Raw genomic sequence first — 19075 nt, forward strand, 5'->3', positions numbered from 1 at the left:
GGAGCAGAGGTGGAACCTGAAGAAGAGAGATGATGGGGGAGATTCACCATAGTTGAGATGGAGGAGAGATGTGCTCTTTGTTCTGACCAGTGCTCTGTGGTGGCACCATGAGAAATGAGGCTGAACACAAGGTTCAGAGCTTTGCTCGGTGACCTAACGTACCCACTCAAGAAACCACACAAAAGGCTTCTGGGATAAGGTTCATGCAGTCATGTTCTTCTATGGCTCCACATGACATTACCCAGTGTTTTAGCTTGCTTTCTACTATTGCAATAGACACCGTGACCAAAAAGCAACTTAGAGTGGAAAGGGGTTCGTCTTATCTTACAACTCCCAGGGAAGTCGGGGCAGGAAGTCAAGGCAGAAACCTGGAGGCAGGAATCAAAGCAGGAATAACAGGGGAACATTGCTTACTGGCTCACTCTCTGTGGTTTGCTCAGCTTCCTACTTTGCTTGTTTGTTTGTTTTTTAGACATAGCCTCACTAATGTAGACCAGGCTGGACTTGAGCTCTAAGGGATTCACTTATTTCTGTCACCATACCCAACAATGTATCTTGTTTTTAAGATTTTTATTTTTAGCTGGGTGGTAGTGGCACACCCCTTTCTTTAATCCCAGCACTCAGGAGGCAGAGGCAGGTGGATCTCTGTAAGTTTGAGGACAGCCTGGTCTACAGAGCTGTTCAGAATTGGGATACTTATTTTGAACATATTTGTATATTTCACACTGCTCAGTATCCTTTTCCCCTTTTAAACAGAATATCAATATCTGGAACAGTATCAATTTGGGATGGCCATCTACTGATAACTGAAGAGTCCGGCAGTATTGTAAGATTTTTAACAGATTTTGTTTTTTGGGTTTTTTTGGGGGGGGGATAGGGTTTCTTGGTACCCTTTGCAGGCTGTCCTGGAACCCACTTAATCCTTACAACTGTTTATGATTGCATGACACTTGCCACCCTTTTTTGGTTTGCTTGTTTTTGCTGTTGTTGTTTTTGAGATGAGGTTTCTCTGTATAACCCTGGCACTTGCTCTGTAGACCAGGCTGGAATCACACTCAGAGAGCTGCCTGTGTGCATCGCTGGCCAACTGGCATACATTAAGTTCCCTGAGCTGTAATGAATTCATTCAACAATCTCATGCTCATCTTTGTGAGTTTACACACTTGCTGCAGACACTCTCACTCTCCACTAAGCAGAGAAAATATTTGTTCCCAGAGAGTTCCCCGACCACTGGAGGGAACCACCTCCATTCCTGCCTTTATCCCATCCATTCATCCACAGAGCATTTATTGAACACTTACTACACAGCCTGCACTCTGCTAGACATGGAACAAAACAAGTAAGGTTCCTACCTCCAACTGTATGTAAAACAGGTGTTCAGAAGAGATCCAAGGAAGGCAAGCTGGGGGTGGGGAGGAGAGCCATTACTTTCCTGACATTGGATAACTTTGCAGTCTGTCCCCATTCCCTCATCTCTCAAACATCAGGGGATTCAGCAGACAGTCCCTGCCCATGAACTGAAAGTCCCCACACAACGCATCAATCTATCTCTGAAAGACCAGAAAAGAGGTGAATGGTAATAAAGTAGAAAAGTGGTCCAGCTTGGGCTTAGGGTAGTGAGCACGGAGCCTACTGAGATCAAACGAGCTCATTTCCAGCTTTTCTCAGTGAAAAGACAATGCATTTGTGGGGATTTTGTTTTGCTTTTTTGGTTTTGTTTTTTAAACCAGTTTTCTAGTTTCAAGGTGGGGGAAAAGATATCATCAGCTTCTTTTATTTGCCTAATTTCCGATCTTAAAATTTTCCAAAATAACCAGTGGGAAAACGGGGAGAGGTGATTGTTACCAAGTAGAGTTGAGGAAGAAAAGGGTAAAAACGAAGGGAACAAATTATAGGGCTTCTCTAGATCTCCCTGATCCCGTATCTAATTAATCTCGCCCACGACGAAAGGGCTGTCTAAAGACCCGCCATGATTTCTTGGAGGAAGGAGTCTCAGTACAGATACTTTCCTCAACACTTACTTCTCTCGCTGAGCTTCAACGTTCAGAACTCATACTGCCGCCATGCAAACGTCTCCATAGATACAGGACGCGAGGGACACAGCGTCTCTTGGTATCCCAGGGCAACGACGGCAACCCAAGAGAGCCAAGGTTCAGGGAAAGTTAATGAGCCCACTTTCCCCTTTTCCCTTTCCTTTCCTTTCCTTTCCTTTCCTTTCCTTTCCTTTCCTTCCTTTCCTTTCCCTTTTTCCTTTCCTTTCCCTTTACCCCTTCCTCTCCCCTCCCCCCCTCCCCTCCCTTCCTCTCCTCTCCCCCTCCCCTCCTTTCCTTTTCGTTTCATTTCTTTATTTTCTCTTTTCTCTTCCCTTTTCTTTCCCCTTCTCATCTTTTTTTCGGGGGGGGGGCAGTAATGAGGCCCAATTAAGGCATTGATGGTGATGAGGGTCAGTTAATACACTGAGCATCACTAAGCTACACCCCAAGTCAGTGCTGCCCAAGTTTAATCTTAATGCTCCGGCCTTCCTGTGATCTTCTTCCAGTCCAGACAAAGTAAACACACTTCCACTAATTCTCAGAACACCCTGGCAATCGTTACTTTAGTCAACAACCATGTTCATATACTAATGATGGGCTCACTACCTGATTGGGAGTCATTCCTAATCTCTAGGGTAGACATTGTTGATCTAGACTCAGAGCATCTTTCCCTATGATTGCAACTGTTCAATTGAAGACAGCCCCTGGCTATTTTTTATTGCACAGTGCTTTGTAATTGCGGTCCTTCTGCTGGTGAAAGAGAATGCCTTTGGCTTTGTCTTCCAGGGCGTCTTCTGGTCCAAGACCAAGGGGGGAATTAACTCATTTGAAGAGAGGCTAAAGTCAATGTGGGAAGAAATTCTTACATATAATAGGGATTTTTTGGAAGCTCAATTGTGCACTAATGTGCATATTGGGAGAAAGGTCTCACTGGGTGAAGACTCCATAGATGAAGCTGAGAATCTCAAAGTTCATTCTTCAGCAATTAAACATGTTTTACTGCCTGAACAGTGAACCCATTCCTTCTCAGAATGAAGAGGGTGTGGTATGGTTATAGAGAGAGAGCTTAGAGAGCTGGGGGCAAACCCAGAAAATAAACTAGCAGGATTGGGGTTCACCTGTAAGGTAGAAGGTGGACTGAACTGAAAAGTGCCCTGAGCTGGCTTGAAAGATCACATGATCAGAGGAAGACGGGAGTGCTGGAAGAGCAGACCAGGAGGTCAGTTAAGTCATGCCAGTCTGATTAAGCCTGGAGTGTTGTCGGGATTAAGGAATGTGGCACTCAGTGAGTGTTCACTGGTTTTAACGGGATTCTCAGAATCAAAAGCCTGTACTTTGGACATGATGGCTTTTATGCTGTTTAGAGTTCCTATAATGATTTCTTTTTTGTTTTTCCTCAAGTTCTTTTTTAATCAACCTGACTCAACTAAACCTTATGGAAGGAAAAAAAAATAAAAAGGAGAACCCTTCATACTTATGCCAGAAGGAAACCAAGGGCACTGCTCCTTGAAGCAAGATTTGGTGGGGACCTTAGGGATCCCAATAAGAACAAGCTGGTGACAAAGTCAGGCTTTTTCTTCAGTCTCCATCCATGAGAAACTCCTTCCCAGAATCCTGTCTGTTTATAACTTGTGGATTCTGGGTTGGGATGATGAAAGGTCAGTTTCTTTTGTCATCAGGCCCCATGGCCTGTGTTTCTATGGAATTTCAACTGCCCTGGAAGCTCTGGAGAGTGACCTCAACTGAAGTGGGGACTCCCATGGAGAGGCCCCCGCCTACTGGACTTTGCCCAACAAGGTGAATAACCTGGAAAGGTATGGGTGGGTGCTGGGTGTGAGTGGAGGGAAGTGGAAGCTGAGTTTGCCTTGGAAGTCCCCTTCGCAGGAGCTTAGATTCTCTGGAGGATAATAGCTGTTGGATCCCAGTGGTCACATCCTCCCCAGGCCCACAGACAGCTTCTGTTTGTTTCAAAGCTGTGAATGAAAGTGAATGATGATTCAGGAAACTGATGAGTGCTAAAGGTTGGAGAAAGGAAGAATGTGTGGGAGACCTGAGATCCTTGTCCGATCTGGACAAGGGCTGGAGGGAAAAAACACATTTAGCAATTTGGGCTTCATTGCGTACAAAATATCTAGGCTAAGTGTCCTTTCCGAGCGTCTTCTCACTGCCTTGTGCTGGAATAGAGAAGACTCTGAACTGGGAAATCAGACAGGCCTGGGATTAACCTTTGTTATTTTCTGGCTGTAAGGCTTTGAAGAAGTCACATGATCTCGCTGAACCTTGATTTCCTTATCTATTTGTTGTAGATTTGCTTTTTTATTTTGTTTGTTTGTAGATACAAGTTCTCATTTTGTAGACCAGGCCTGCCTCATGGCCTCATACTTGAAATCATCAGCCTCCAGGGTTCTAGACATTTGACACAAAGGCTTTGTTGATTAACTTCTGAAACACAGTGTGAAGATTGATTAAGTGTGTGAAAAACAGTGAAAAAACACTTTCTCCCCATCCCTCTGATCTCCATAAACAAACCACCCAGCTTTCTTCGAACCTTCCTTTTCTCTTTCTTTCTTTCTTTCTTTCTTTCTTCCTTCCTTCCTCTTTCTCTTTCTTTTCTTTATTCTCTCTTCCTCCCTTTCTTTCTTTTTTTCTTCCTTTCTTTTTTCCTTCCTTCCTTTTTCTTTCTTTTTTCTTTTTCTTTTTGGTTTTTTGAGACAGGGTTTCTCTGTATTGCTTTGGATCCTGTCCTGGAACTAGCTCTGTAGACCAGGCTGGCCCCAAACTCACAGAGATCAGCCTGCCTCTGCCTCCTGAGTGCTGGGATTAAAGGTGTGTGCCACCAACACCCAGCTAAAAATAAAAATCTTTCTTTTTGTTTATGTTTTTGTTTTTTCACAATAGGATTTCTCTGTGTAACAGCCTTTGTTGTCCCAGAACTCACTTTGTAGTCCAGACTGGCCTTGAATCCACAGAGATCTGACTGCCTCTGCCTCCTGAGTGCTGGAATTAAAGACATGAACCACCATGCCTGGCCTCACCTTCCGTTTCTACCAGCCTTGACCTCTCTGCAGTACACTTTCTCCTTTCTACATCCCCTTCTCTGTTTCTCTAGGACAGAGGGAAAGTCAAACAGATTACCTAAGTGCTGGGGGGATGCTCTGCTGACCAGTTGACATGTCCACCCAGCACTTTCAGATAAAAGAGCTGTCCTTCAAAACTGAAGGGGTTGGGGGTTAATGTATTGGTTAAATTTTTCATCATAGTGACAAAATACCTAAGAGACACAGTTTAAAGGGGAATGGAGTTGTTCGGGCTGGAGATTTGAGAGGGTATAGTCCAGCAGGGTGGGAAGGATGGCAGAGCTCGAGGCAGTGGGAACAAGTGTCTGGACTCCTCACATCTTAACACATCTGGGAAACAAAGAAAGGACCGTGCTAGTACTACATTCTTCTGAATTTCTTGTTTTCCCCTTTCACTCAGGCTGGGCCTCCAGCTCATGGGACAATGCCACCCACATTCAGGGTAAGTCTTTCCTACTCAGTTAATCTCTCTGTAAACACCCTCATAGACATGCCCAAAGGTGTGCCTCCTAGAGGAATCAGTCAAGCTGACAATGAAGATTAACCATTACAGCTGTCATGTGACAAGAGACCTCAAAGGAGAGGGTTTCGACCTGTTTAGGGCCAACTTGTGGGTTTCTAATTTCCTAGGCAAACCTCACCCCCTCCTAGAAATTTTCTCCCTCCACCTATCCTTTAAAGTATCACAGAGCAGAAACCCACATAGGTCAAGAGTAAGGGGATGGGGATAAAAAGAACCCCATAATATTTCATTTTTAAAAATTTAAGATCAGGCCGGGTGTTGGTGGCACGTGCCTTTAATCCCAGCACTCGGGAGGCACTCACTCTGTGAGTTCGAGGCCAGCCTGGTCTACAGGGTGAGTGCCAGGTCAGGCTCCAAAGTAATACAGAGAAACCCTGACTCAAAAGACCAAAAAAAAAAAAAAAAAAAAAAAAAAAAAAAAAAAAAAAAAAAAAAAAAAAAAAAAGAAACAATTTTAAGCTCGGGCTGGAGAGATAGGTCAGTGGTTAAGAGCACTGCTCTTCCAGAAAACATGAGTTCATTTCCCAGCAACAATGTGGCACGTCACAGCTGTCTGTAATTTCACAAGGAAGACAACACCCATGATAAAACACCAATATACATAAAATAAAAACAAATAAAATTAAAAAAAATTTAAACTCAAGCTGGGTGGTGGTGGCACACACCTTTAACCCCAGCACTTGGGGAGCAGAGGCAGGCGGATCTCTGTGAGTTCAAGACCAGCCTGGTCTACAGAGTGAGTACTAGGAGAAGTTCCAAAGTTACACAGAGAAACACTATAGACTACAGCCAGGATTTCTGAATCTTCTTCGAATCCCCCATGACAGCACCCCTTACCAGCAGGAAGTAGTTTGGAAAGAACGATGCCCAAATTCCCAAATATTGTCTATAAATGTTTGTTTTCATTTAAATGGACTTGGTTATATACAATAAAAAAAGAAAAATTTATAACCCCCCCCCAAAAAAAAAAACAAGTCAAGCTCAAGTCCTGGGTCCATCTTTATCTTTTTTCCTTGTTTGTTTTGTTGGTTTTTGAGACAGAATTTCTCTGTGTGTTCCTGGTTGTCCTGGAGCTTACTCTGTAGACCAAGCTGGCCTTGAACTAAAAGATCTGCCTGCCTCTGCTGGGATTAAAGGCATGCTCCACCATTACCTGGCTGGTTCAGTTTTTCAAAAGCTGGTCAATGTAGTGAGAATTCACTTTGTCTGCTTCTGTGGCACTGACCACGCCCATTGGGGGGCGGAGACCTCCCTGAATAAACATCTATTCCGCCTATTTGTTTATCCTGATCCTTATTAAACCACGATAGGACAATGTCAGACAAATTATAAAGCCTCCCTTTACTCCTCTGTAAAAGTGAAACAAATGGGAACTGTATTCAAAACATGTAACAAGTGGTAAGATATGGGCACTGGAGTTCACAGAACAAACACCAGCTTCCTTTGAGCCAGAACAGTGTCTTAGAGCCCACATTGTGCCAGATCTTGACCCTTTAGTTTTTGGGTCACAGGAAAGAGCCTGGCATGTGGGGAGAAAACTGAGAGAACAAACTTGGGGGAGGGTTCAGTACACCCAGGTCTTTATTTCAACAAGAAGTTCCTCAAATCTAAGTGATGGGATTGAATTCATACTTAGTTTGATGAACCCGGGGTCTTTCCTAAGGACTCTACTATACATCCTCCCTCAGTTCATTTTATAATCTGGGGGCTTTAATTAGAGAAAAGAAGCTAGCTAGAAAGCAGAAGGAAAGAGAAAGGGGGAATGGTCAGGACTACCGGAGCTGTCCATGGTGCTGGTGCCTCAAGTAGGCATGGAACTGGAGGCCAGCAGAAGACCATGTGGGCGGAAAAAGGAAGAAGAGCTGTTAAATGCAACAAGCCCTCTGTCAGCGAAAGGATCAACAAGAGAAGACTAAGATTTGAGGGACTTCATGCTTAAATAAAGACATGACAGATGGCTTCCTTTGGACGTGAAAGTCCTCTTGGGTCAAGATGGGAAAAGAGCTCACTTGTAAGATTCTACCTTCATTAGATTTTTTCCTTTTCTTTTTACCATGCCAGTTTTCATTATTTGTGCTATTAACTCTGACCTTTGTTAAAGTGGTGTCTGCCAGAGTTTTCCAATATAAAGTTTGATTTCATATATTCCTTATTAGATTTTAGTTCTGCTCACCTGTTGCTTTTTCTGGATTTAAGAGATTAAAACTGCAGAGTGGTGGTAGCACACATCTTTAACCCCAGTACTTGGGAGGCAGAGGCAGGTGGATCTCTGTGAGTTTGAGGCCAGCTTGGTCTATAAAGTGAGTGAGTTCCAGGACAGCAAGAACACACAGAAAAACCAAAACCTGTCTCAAAACACACACACACACACACACACACACACACACACACACGGGGGGGGGGGAGGGAGAGAGAGAGAGTAGAACTAGGTGGGCAAGACAGCTCAGTGGGTGAAACACTTGCTGTGCAAGTCTGAGTTCAATACCCCAAACCACAGTAGAATGATGTACCACATGGCACAATCCCATGGCTGACAGTTGTGACAGTCTATTTATTGGCCATGAGCACCCAGATCGAGGTAGAAATAGAAAGAAGCTGTACAGCCATTTCTGACTTGTTAGACTTTACTTAGCTTCAGAATGGCCCCTGCCTTTCATGAGACTAGGGAAGAGCAAAGAACTTGTGGGTGTATTACAGTTGTTCCATACCCCATCTCGGGTTTCCCCACAGCATTTAGGTCATTCCTCCTCCAAGGCCACCATTTTCTAAGAAGGTTATGCCCACTCCTGGACTCATTGGGTCCTTTAGTTTGTGGTTAGGAGTGCCTTCTTCTAATACCCCTGAGATGGACTCATCAGTTCCCACCTCTCTAGCTTTCTACTGCAGGGACCTGTGTTCTAATCTAGGCTCTGCTATTGCACTTGGGAAAACAACTTCACCTCTCCGGGCCTTTGTTTCTTCATGTGCAAAGGAGGACGTAGTGATATCCTCTCTTGGTGTTTAGGGCTGGAAGCTGTGATGTAAATAGCTCATCTGGAACACCTGGCCAATAGGAAGAGTTCCTGTTTAGAAGAAATGAACCCAAGCTGCTTTCTCTCTGGGAAGCTAATTTTTTTTTTTTTTTAAATCTCTGAAACAGGCATACTAAATCTCCTATTCTGCCTCCCTATGGGATGGCATAGGTTTTAAAGGGACTGCAGGTAGGGCTACACCAGAGGACAAACTGACTTGGCTAGGAAGCCACACACCTCCCCACCCCCAGTCTGCCGATCCTGAGTAGCTGTGTGCGTGCCTGTGTGCCTGTACGTGTGTGTGAGGCAGAGGGTGTGGCTCAAGGCAGTGGAGCACACTCTGGGCGGGCTGCTATCTACTCAAAGAGGCTTTATCAGATTCGGGCTGGCCAGGTTCAACCTGGGAAACAAAGAGGCTTTGAGAAGCTCTCTGGGGTGTGGGATGTGGGGCTGAGCCCCAGCAGGTGCAGCCATCCAGAGGCCAGAGGTCACGGGGTAGTGGGAGCTGTCACCACTGGCAGGTTTATTTGGCCAGGGGCACCCTCTGGAGTGAGAAATAGGGCCTGTGCTCTCCCTCAGAGGCCTCCATTGCTAGAATCAGTCCTCTTTGGGCAATTGGGCAGGTGTGCTGAGCCCATCACATAGGCTGTTAGCCCTGCCCTGCTACAGTACCTAGTTTCCACCCCACATCCCAGTCTCTTTTCTGACAACTTTAGCTCCAATTATCACTTCCTTAGCCCCTAAGGGCGCCTTGAACCTCCCATCCACACGCCTCATGATCCACTCATCTACCTTTGCCCAAGTAACACAGGGCCATAAAGTCCCCACCTTCTGTCTCTTTAGTGGAAAGTGCCTGTTTCTGTTTCCATGGCGGCGTTAGACCACCACCTAAAGAGCCGTTGCCTTGGTCAGGGCCCGCCCCCTGCCTTCCATGTGTGCAAGAGGAGAGGACCACTTGGCTTCCGATGAGCCTTGTCCAGGGTGATTCCTAAACAAGAGAAAAAGCTGCAGGAATGGCTTGGGGTGAGTACCTTCAGAGAGGCCTCAGCACGGACAGGAGTGGGCACCTGATTACACCGAGCATCTGTGAGGGTAGTCTCCCCCAGGCAGCTCCAGAGACCCTCACCCCAGAAAATTGTTTTCTGAATCCCAACACTCCAGATCTCACTCTCTCCAGGTCTCTCCCCCAGGGTGTGTGGACTTGGACCTGTGGGCAGACGGATAATCTGAGCTCCTTCTCCATGCACTTGCAAGGTATGGGGTGCCATGATTTGATTTCAAAATTCATGTGCTATAAAAACAACCCTCAGTGTGTCTGTGTCAAGAGATAGGACCTGTTCAGAGTGATAAGGCTGGGAGTCCTCCTCTCCTGTGCATGCACAAATGATAATACCCTGGGCATGGGTTGCTCATTGCCAACTGAGCTCCCAGTGAAGTGATGTGAATGAGGAGACGGGACATCTGTATGAGAAAACGCTGAAAACCCTTTCAGGGGCAGCCAACTGAGCTAAACGGTACTATCAGTGGGAGAGATGAAGCCAAACTTCACGCTGGTCCTTTCCTGACCCCCACGACCCATCTGGTCTTGACTTCACTCTTTGATTTTGTTGCTTGGATATCTATACTGTTACCATTTTTCTGGCCCCATGGCCACTTCCCCAGACCAGGGAGGTCACCGACTCTTTCCTCAGTGAATGGACTCGATGCTTCCGTGCTGTCCCTGCTAGTGCCTCTTCTGTACAGAAGCCAGAGAAGCTTCTGGAAACTCTGGTCATGAGCCCCTGCTTCAAGCTCTCTAGGCCCTTTCGCTGACTCCAGGCCTTTCCCCCTGACTCCTGTTACCTTGGTGAGAATACGATGATTGCCATTACCGTTATTAAATTTTCCTTTTTGTTTTATTTTGTTTTCTCTTCTGCTTTCTGATCTGTGTCCCCCTTCTGCTCTATCTTCCCCTCCCCTTTTCCCTCTGTCCTCCATGGCCTGGAGAGCCATGTACTCTATGCATCTGTATTCTCTAACTGCCATTATAACATGATCTACCAGATAGAAAGTCTACCAGGGGGACTGGAGAGATGGCTCAGCAGTTAAGAGCACTGACTGCTCTTCCAGAGGCCCGGGGTTCAGTTCCCAGCACCCACATGGCAGATAACAATTGTCAGTAATTCCAAGATTTGACATCCTCTCATACAGACATGCATGCAGGAAAGACATCAACACACATAAAAAAAAAAAAATAAAGTATTTTTTAAAAGTCTATCCAGAAAGAATGAAAAAGAAAATGGATAAGGATGCCATAATTGTCACTACTTATTTCTCATTATGTAAGAGCTGTGGACCTTTTAGCCTGCTGAGCAAGGATCTGTTACAGAAAGATAGGTCCATTCTAGATGTGTCAACACAGCAGACTTCTAGGCCTTGAACGTTAGGATTGCCCTTCCACAGTGGTCATGAGTTCACCCCAGGAAAAGGAAGCCTATGACAATGGTGGCCTGAGAGGCAAGCTAGGATACAAATCTTACTTCTATCCCTTGCAGGGTCACCTCCAGGGTGCTGTCATTTGGAAAATGGTGATATCAGTATATACACCACATGATGTTTCAATAAGCTTTAATAGATGGCAAGGGTAAAGTCTAGAATAATGCTTAGCAATAGTCTTCATTCAATGGTAGCCTGTGGGGACTTAGGGCACCACTCCCAAGGGCAATGATTACTTGTTAGTTTGTTTGCTTGTTTATTCTGTGTCAAGATCTTCTGTAACCCCACCTAGCCTGGAACGTCTAACAATCCTCCTGTCTTTGTCTCCTGGTTGGTAGAATTATGGGCCATGGCCAGATAAAAGATATTTATTTGTTTTGTTTTTGAAACAGGGTCTCATGCCATAGTCCAGATTGACTTCCAGTTCTCAATCCTTCTGTCTCAGCCTCCCAGGTGCTGGGATTATAGGCAAATGACACCTTGTCCAGCTCAGGAACAGCACTTTGTGTTGTTTTTCTGAAACTGCCCATTTCTCCTCCACTCATCTAACTTGTGCAGGAAAATTTGCCTTATGTTAGAGGACCTGAAAGGGAGGAGTGCCATTCTGTCTTGGCAATAAACGGGGTCTTCTCTACACACCACAGCACTTCTGTGAGGTGGTGTGGTCTGGGATATGAAATGTCACCCTGTGAAAGCTTGGTTGTGGCACTAACATCTTTCTACAATGATGAGCCCTTAACTGAATGGGCTGTGAGAATGTGGGGCCTAGATGTAGGAAGTAGGTCACTGGAGAGGTCTTTTGATGGATAGATCTTGACTCCAGACCTTTTGCCCATTACCAATAGAAAGAAGTCTAAAAGCCAGTCTGTCCCTGAGAAGGTTCAGGACAAACAGGGGAGCTTTCACTAGGGCACAGTGTCATGGTTCTGGGTATGTGACATGACCATGGATTGGTTACCACTGTTCTGTCTCTGGCACAGCCATGTTTAGGGAACACCATGTAAAAGCCCTGTCCCATACTCACCTAACAGGTGAGAAGGGCTTGTAGAGGCTGTGAAGGAAGGCACCTAGACTGCTCACGAATGACTGTGTCTAACTGTATATTGGCCCCACTCAGCATCCTGGATTCCATGGCTCTAACAACTTAAATAATTTTTTTATTACAAAAGAAAGACCAAAACATTCCCAAAATTCTTCCATGGGTTTCCCCCTCCATGCAAATAAATAAGGCGAGGAAGACAGGACTGGAGGAGGGTTGGGGGTTGTGGTTCAGCGGACAAGGGAGATTAGCCTGGGCAGAGGTGGCAAGGGCACCCAGGTTCCTCCCCTAGGCCCAGGTACTGGAGTCACATTGCCTGGAACAGAGACCCCACCCATTGACAGCAAAGTCTGGGGCTATGTCTGGAGGGGTGTGGCCTTCAGAGAAGGTCATGTTTCAGGATGGCCAGGCTCGCTGTGGTCTTTCAGTTCTGGGAGGCAACAGGTCCAGCCAGCTCCCCACTGGCTCCTAGGAAATCTAGCAGCATCAACTGAGGTGTAAGCCCACCTCCGGGCAGACTCTCTTCATACTGTGATCAGTTGCCAACAGTGAAGTCACAAACCAGGCCTGAGAACACTGGAGTAAGCAGTCCAAAGACAGATGGAACCATCCTCCCTCTGCAAGGAGGTGGGGTGTGAAGCATCGCAGTGAGAGCTAGCTGGGTGGATAAAGAGAACCTACCTCTCCCTAGTCAGCTCAGTTCACAGCTCTACCACTATGCCTGGTCAAGTCTCAATGGTGTCTCCACTCTGGGCAGACGATGGAGACAAGCATCCTTAGGCCAGCCGCCTTCCTGGTGAGGAGGCATTTGGACCCAGCATAGCAGTTTCAGGAGGGCAGTGGCTAGAGTCCTTTCAGCTTCCTGTCCCAGACATGCCCAGTGGATGGAAGCTGCTCTCTTCCAGTAAGAGACGCCCCAGGCGGCTTAGCAGATGAGGGTACCAGTGAACCCCCTCACTTGGGGCCCCACTGCCCCATGCCAAGCTTGGAAGCAGTCTCAGGGGCCAGAAGGCCAACTGAGCCAGGTGGTGGTCAGCCACGGCTGCAAAGCAGGAGGCCACCACATCCTCCACCACCAATGTCCCATGCCTTGTGAGTGGAGCATAGGACCCAAGGGCCACATGGGTGGAGACAGCCGCCACCCGAGCAGGCTGCAGGCCTGGTGCTCCTGCTACCAGCACATATTGGCCTGGCTGTACATGGCTGGCAAATGTGGCCCGGAAGTGGGCTGCTGGTTCTGTGTGATTGTCGGCAATGAAGAGCAGGTGGGCAGGGGTCAGTGCCAGCCGACGTGGCGGATCCTGGGTTTCGATGACCTGGAAAGCTCTCAACCTGTTTGGCTCACGGTCCAGGAAAATGAGCACATCGCTGAAGGTGGGGTTCCCATCCTCCCCCATAGCCAGCACCCGGTCTCCTGGCTTCACAGCTGACAGGGCCACACGTGCCCCATTCTCTAGGCGCACCTGGGCTCCAGCAGGGAAACAGCCACCCGTCTTGGCAGCAGCCGAATGCTCTGTGGGTAGAAGGGACATGAAGGTGTTACTGCTGGATGACCACACTCCCAGGTTCAGTGCCCCTCTCCTAGCCCAGGGGAACTGCTCTTGTTCTTAGGTGATCCCCTTATCACTATGCCTCAGCCTCTGACGACCCATACCAACCCATATTATGATCCTCCATCCCTCTTTTCCCTGGCCCAAGCCCTGGCCAATGAGGGGAGCACACTGGGGCTCTAACACCAGGCAATGTCCCCATTTGGTCACATCCTGCTGTAAAGCAGCCAAGGGCTGGAGGTCAGCAGAGTCACTGGTTACTTGGGCTGACCCCAGGAATGCTGCTGCTTGTGGGAGTGGGGAGTTGCTTAGTTTTGCTGGAGTCTAGACGATCTGTTCTACCACTTCATCCAAAACTTCCACCAAGTGGGCCTCCCACACTGATGTTTCAAGTGCTATGCCAGAGCTGACCATTTGAGTCTATGGAAGGTAGAGGAAGGCCAGTCCATGGGGAAAACGAACTCCTAAAACACCCTCAGAGTGAGTGCTCAGAGGTGAGTTAGTAGCAAAGACAACAGTCGTCATTTCCAGTTCATGTGTTGGTCACTTATACAGGGACTGGATACAGTGGCATCAGAAGGTGGGATGGGGACAGTGTTTGGGGTCAGAAGTAATGAACAGAAGTGGCCACTTGGGGAGCTGACCTTGAGTCAGTGTGTTAGGTGAAGGTGAATACGATTTTAAGTACACACAGTTGGAAGGGTAGGGCTGTGGGCAGGAGCTGTTGGTAGGATCACCCTTGTGACCCCAGGTGGATCAAAAATACCAAAAAAGATCTAGTGCGCCAGTCTGTGAGTGCAACTGCTATATGGTCCCACCTAGAAGGCGGGGCCTGCAGCCAGCTGAGGCCCAAAGGAGAATCGTGTGATACATTCATGAGTGGGTTAAGTGTAAGTGACAGGGGACACTGGTGACACTGGGGATGAGGGGCAAGGCTCCAGTGCCTGCCAGTTCCGATCAACAAGGCGGCCAATCTGGGAAAATCCACTTTATTGAGTCCACTTTATTTTGGGCTTTACCCCAAAATGCCCAGCTTCGGGGCGCTGGGGAAGAGGTTGGGGACGCCTGCGCCCCACTGGGAGGTCTGATCTGCATCTGGGTGATAGGTTCTGAACCTTTGGGCTCCTGGTCAGGCATACTGATGTCTGGACACACTCTGGCCCCTAGCTCCACCATGTCTTGTTCTGTATGAACCTGGATGGGGAGAGGGGAGGTGGTGCCTGCCAGCCTGGCTTCCTCCATCTCTTCAACTTGTTCTGTCTTGCACTTCCTGTGGCGGTCTCTGGGCTGTAGACCACCACATCAGCACTCAGTGGCACGGGAATAGGCCCTGTCTCTCTAGGCTCCTGCCATGGCACTACCGGACATGGGAGGAGCAGGCAGTCCAAAGCAGCCGCCGCTGCCGCCGCCTCCGAAATCCTTTTCCCTCGGTTCCCCGCCTCCATCCCCTGGAAGCCATCTTCACCTTCTTGGCCCTAGTGGGCCTTGCGTTGCCTGCCCATGCCCTGCGGCCCCGGCCCCGGGTCCAGCCCCCCAGCAGCGGCTCACCCGACTTGACAGAGCAATGCACATGGGCCTTGGATTCGTAATACACCCAGTCGAAGCCGGCCTCCACTGCCAAGCGCGCCAGCAGTCCATACTTATTTCGGTCGCGGTCTGAGGTGGTGATATCCACCGCACGGCCCTCATAGTGTAAAGATTCCTCTGAGTGATGGCCATCTTCGTCCCAGCCTTCGGTCACCCGCAGCTTCACACCCGGCCATTGGTTCATGACAGAGATAGCCAGCGAATTCAGACGGTCCTTGCAGCGCTGCGGAGAGGACACAACTCGAGTTAGGGTGAGGGGCCCTCCCGGGGTGCAGGTAACAGACAAGTTTCTGCCAACTCTCCCACAGCACTTAAGTGACTTGGAAAACTTGGGAGGACCTCTGCCCTTTTCCCTCAGGAATAGAGGACTCTAAATGTGTTCTCCCAGTCTAGCAGTCAGGAGTCCCCAGGGAACTAGGCCACATAGTGGCGCCACATATCTGGAGGGCGCATGGAGTTACGCACCCCCAGGGGACTCCTCCCCAGTCAGTGGAGTTCCACTTGGCTCCCTCTCCCTGATTAGCGTTTGGTTTCACTACAAATGGAGCTATGCTTTTCCACAGTTTCTCCCGTTTTACCTAGGCACCAAGGCCTGAAGGGGTAGATCGGATCACTCCACTGCCTGCGGGCTGACCTACTAGGCATGCAAGGCCAAAGGTGCCCAGTAGGTGTCACCGCAGCCCCAGAGCTGAGGCCACCAGACACAGCCTTGCCAGCACGGCAGGTGCAGACCCGGCCAACGTGGGTCAGGGGGTGTGTTGGAGGAAAATTTCAGGTCTACTTAGATCCCTCCAGCAAGTGCCTCATAAACATTCCTTCTTTTGAGCCCACGCCTATCCACGCTTACCTGAAGATACGACAGGCAGAGAGCCAGTACCCTGCTATTTGACTGGGACAGAGTAACACCCCCCCACCCCAACCCCCACCCCTGCGCGAGGGACCAGGGAACTCTCACACCTCCACTAGGGTGCATTATCCCTGTTTAGGAAGGGACCAGAGAAGAACCCGAGCCTTTGATCTCAAACAAACCGGCTCTGAATCTTCAGGATCTCCCTTGAACAGTGTGGGGGTAGAGCTATGACCTCGGGACACGGATCATCAGTGGCAGCTGCCTCTTCAAGGGTCCTGGTTCTTCACCCAGGGGACCCTGCAGTTGACTGAGGAGATGGGGTGGAGTTCTCACCCGCGGGGAAGGGGCCCTCCACCGAGGTGAGGTGCTAGGCCCGCCAAGTATCAACCTACCTCTGCCCCACTGAGCTCGGGCCTCACAGACCCTTGGACTTAGCCTCCCAGGAGCCAACGGTGACTATAATCCAAGGCCTAGCCAGTCCTCCCGACTGCGCAGCCTGGCTTGGGGTTGCTGATCCCCCCAGGAGGTAGCTCTGCCATCTCCTTCTAGATAGTCGTGGTCCTGTCCTTAGATCTCATGTATGTCTGTCTGCCTTACTAGCCAGCTCCCGTTCGACTCTTCCCCTCTACCCCCTCCTTCTGGTACAGAGCCTGGGCGCTCGCTGTCAATGATTGCCCAGCCTGTGGCCCGGATCCTTATCTGCATTCCTAGGCGCCCAGCCCGGCCCGGCCACCGGCCAACCTTCGGCCCCGACATCGGCCGGCCGGCCCCGGCGCCAGGGCGCATGCTGAAGGCAGTGGTTTAGCTGCTCTTTCTCTAAAGATTTAGAATACGGGTAGCCTATTCACAGGGAACGGGCCGGTAGACCCCAGCGGAAAGGGGCGTATGTCTTTCCCAAGGCGCACCAGGCTTCGGAGGAGGAAGTGTGCGACCCTGATGTCTGGCGGAGCTGGGTCCTACTCCGCGCATGGAGAGATAAGTTAGTGTCAGTTCTGTTCCCTGCCTTCCTAGGCATCCCTAATCCTATTTCCAACCCTTCTTGTCTGTGCCACCAAACTCAAGGATTCCCCCAAGCTTGGTCTCAGAGCCTGGAGGCTCCAGCACCCCACCCTTTAACCGCAACCGCGCCGCTCAGCCCTCGCGACAGACACGTGGGCTTTCTCGGCTGGTTCCCTTTCCTACCTCTGCCTCCAAATTCAACTTTTCCCTGCTATTCCTTAAGCCCAGAGCCAGCCAAGACGCAGCTCCAGGAGAGGGCAGCGCAGCTAATCAAGGGTACATGGGGAGGAAAGGCCACGGGGGTCCCCGATGTCCTGAGCTTCTTTGCCTTAAGGGTGCTAAGTGGCTTTGAAATGACCAGGGCTGGGCTGTGAGAAAGGATAGGCCAGCGGGGACTGCGTGGTCCCCGGAGGCGCAAGAGGCAGCCAGGTTGAGATACCTTCCAGTGCCAGATCTGACTTGAACTGAGGGCTGAGGGGCGGCCCGCCAACCTGCTGAGCTGTGGGACTTGGCAGCAGCAAAGAACTTCTCTCAAAGACACGGGCAGGATCCGGGATGCCAGCACTCGCGCGGGATCCCTTGGCCAACCCGTCTTGGGCAGAAAGACACCCGGGATTCATGAGTGCAGGTGCCAGGGGGGCGTGCCAGGCAGTCGGGAAAAGGTGCCAGGAGAGAGGATAGGACCGGGCAGGTGGCGGTGCTTCGATAGCGCTGGGAGGACGGATCGCTCTCACCTGGGTCATGAGGCGGTCCGCACCGGTGTTCTCCTCGTCCTTGAAGATGATGTCGGGATTGTAGTTGGGAGTGAGCTCCTTGAAGCGCTCCGAGCTGCGCGCGATCTTGCCTTCGTAGCGCCCGCTGGCGCCCAGGGTCTTCTCCGGCACGTTGGGGCTGAACTGCTTGTAGGCAAGTGGCACGAGTTTGCGAGGAGGCCTCCGGCGACTGCCCACCACCCGGCCCGGCCCGCAACCCCGCGCCGCCGGCACCAGTAGCAGCAACAGCAGGAGCAGACAGAACCGCAGTCGGGGCCGGAGCCAGGCGGGAGACATGGCCGGGTAGCCCGGGAGAGCGGCAGGCGAGGGCGCCTGGTGGGCTGATGGGTGGGCGCGTGGCTGGGAGAGCTTCGGGGGGCTCAGGCGTCTGGGTGGCTCTTGGGGGCTCCAGGCGGGGGCGCCATGGGCAACGCGGAGCGGCTCAAGGCCGACGGGGCTCAGGTGCGGGGCGGGGGCCCGGGGCCCTGGCTGGTGGCGGCGTGCTGTCCCCCTCGGCGCCTCGACTCTGAGCTGCCCGGCTCGCCGGCCGCCAATAAATAGGCCGGCCCGTTTGTTTTGGCAACGCGGCGACGGCGGGGGGCGGCGGGCGGCGGGGCTGCGGGCCGCCGGGCTGGGCTGGGCTGGCCGGGCCGGCGGGCTGGAGAGACCCGCGGTTAGCACCCCGGCCCGGCGGTCAGGCGGCTCGGGCAGAGCGGGAGCTGCTGCCGTCTGCGGCACAGCCCGGGGTCGAGTGAGAGGGGAAATGGAAGAGATCCGGGCTCGGGGCCCCGCGCAGACCGCACCCTATCCATGTCCCTGCCTCCTGCGCGCTCGACAGCGAACCTGCAGCAAGGGCGGCACAGCCTCCTCCCCCTCGGGCGGGCGGCCCCTAGGCTAGCCAGCCCTGTCCCGCGCGCTCCTTAGCCGCGCGTCCGCCCGCCCGCTGCCCTCTGCGCCCCCTGCGCTACTGCCTGCGTTCGTCCTCCCCGCCCGGACGCGCCTCGCCCCGCCCTGGTCTCGCCTCCCGGTTCTTCGCGGCTCCGGGGAGCCCCGCCAGGCGCAAACCTCCTGGACAGGAGATGCCACCCCCACGGAGACCGCAACCCACGTCGCAGCCGGACACAAGGGGCGGGGGGCAGTGGCGGGACCGCATAGCCGCCTACGGTGTCCCCTGCGGAG

At 50.7% G+C, this 19075-nt stretch overlaps 1 protein-coding gene across 1 annotated transcript; it reads right to left on the reverse strand.

Moving 5' to 3' along the window:
* Positions 1-12947: 12947 nt before the first annotated feature.
* On the reverse strand, positions 12948-19030 carry Ihh (Indian hedgehog signaling molecule). The gene is made up of 3 exons (XM_051190487.1): positions 17879-19030; positions 15257-15518; positions 12948-13671 (listed from the first exon to the last, which is right to left on the reverse strand). The coding sequence occupies exons 1-3, from the start codon at positions 18191-18193 to the stop codon at positions 13013-13015; spliced, it is 1236 nt and encodes a 411-aa protein (XP_051046444.1). The 5' UTR covers positions 18194-19030; the 3' UTR covers positions 12948-13012.
* Between the last annotated feature and the right edge of the window lie 45 nt (positions 19031-19075).

The sequence above is a fragment of the Phodopus roborovskii genome, unplaced genomic scaffold, assembly GCF_943737965.1.
Source record: "Phodopus roborovskii unplaced genomic scaffold, PHOROB, whole genome shotgun sequence".
In the NCBI taxonomy this organism is placed as follows: Eukaryota; Metazoa; Chordata; class Mammalia; order Rodentia; family Cricetidae; genus Phodopus; species Phodopus roborovskii.

Excerpts from the sequence above, each read along its gene's own strand:
- Ihh (XM_051190487.1), bottom strand. The coding sequence starts at position 18,193 with ATGTCTCCCGCCTGGCTCCGGCCCCGACTGCGGTTCTGTCTGCTCCTG. Across the intron at positions 15,519-17,878 it reads CGGACCGCCTCATGACCCAG|CGCTGCAAGGACCGTCTGAA; the intron begins GTGAGAGCGATC and ends TCCTCTCCGCAG. Across the intron at positions 13,672-15,256 it reads GCATTGCTCTGTCAAGTCGG|AGCATTCGGCTGCTGCCAAG; the intron begins GTGAGCCGCTGC and ends TTCTACCCACAG.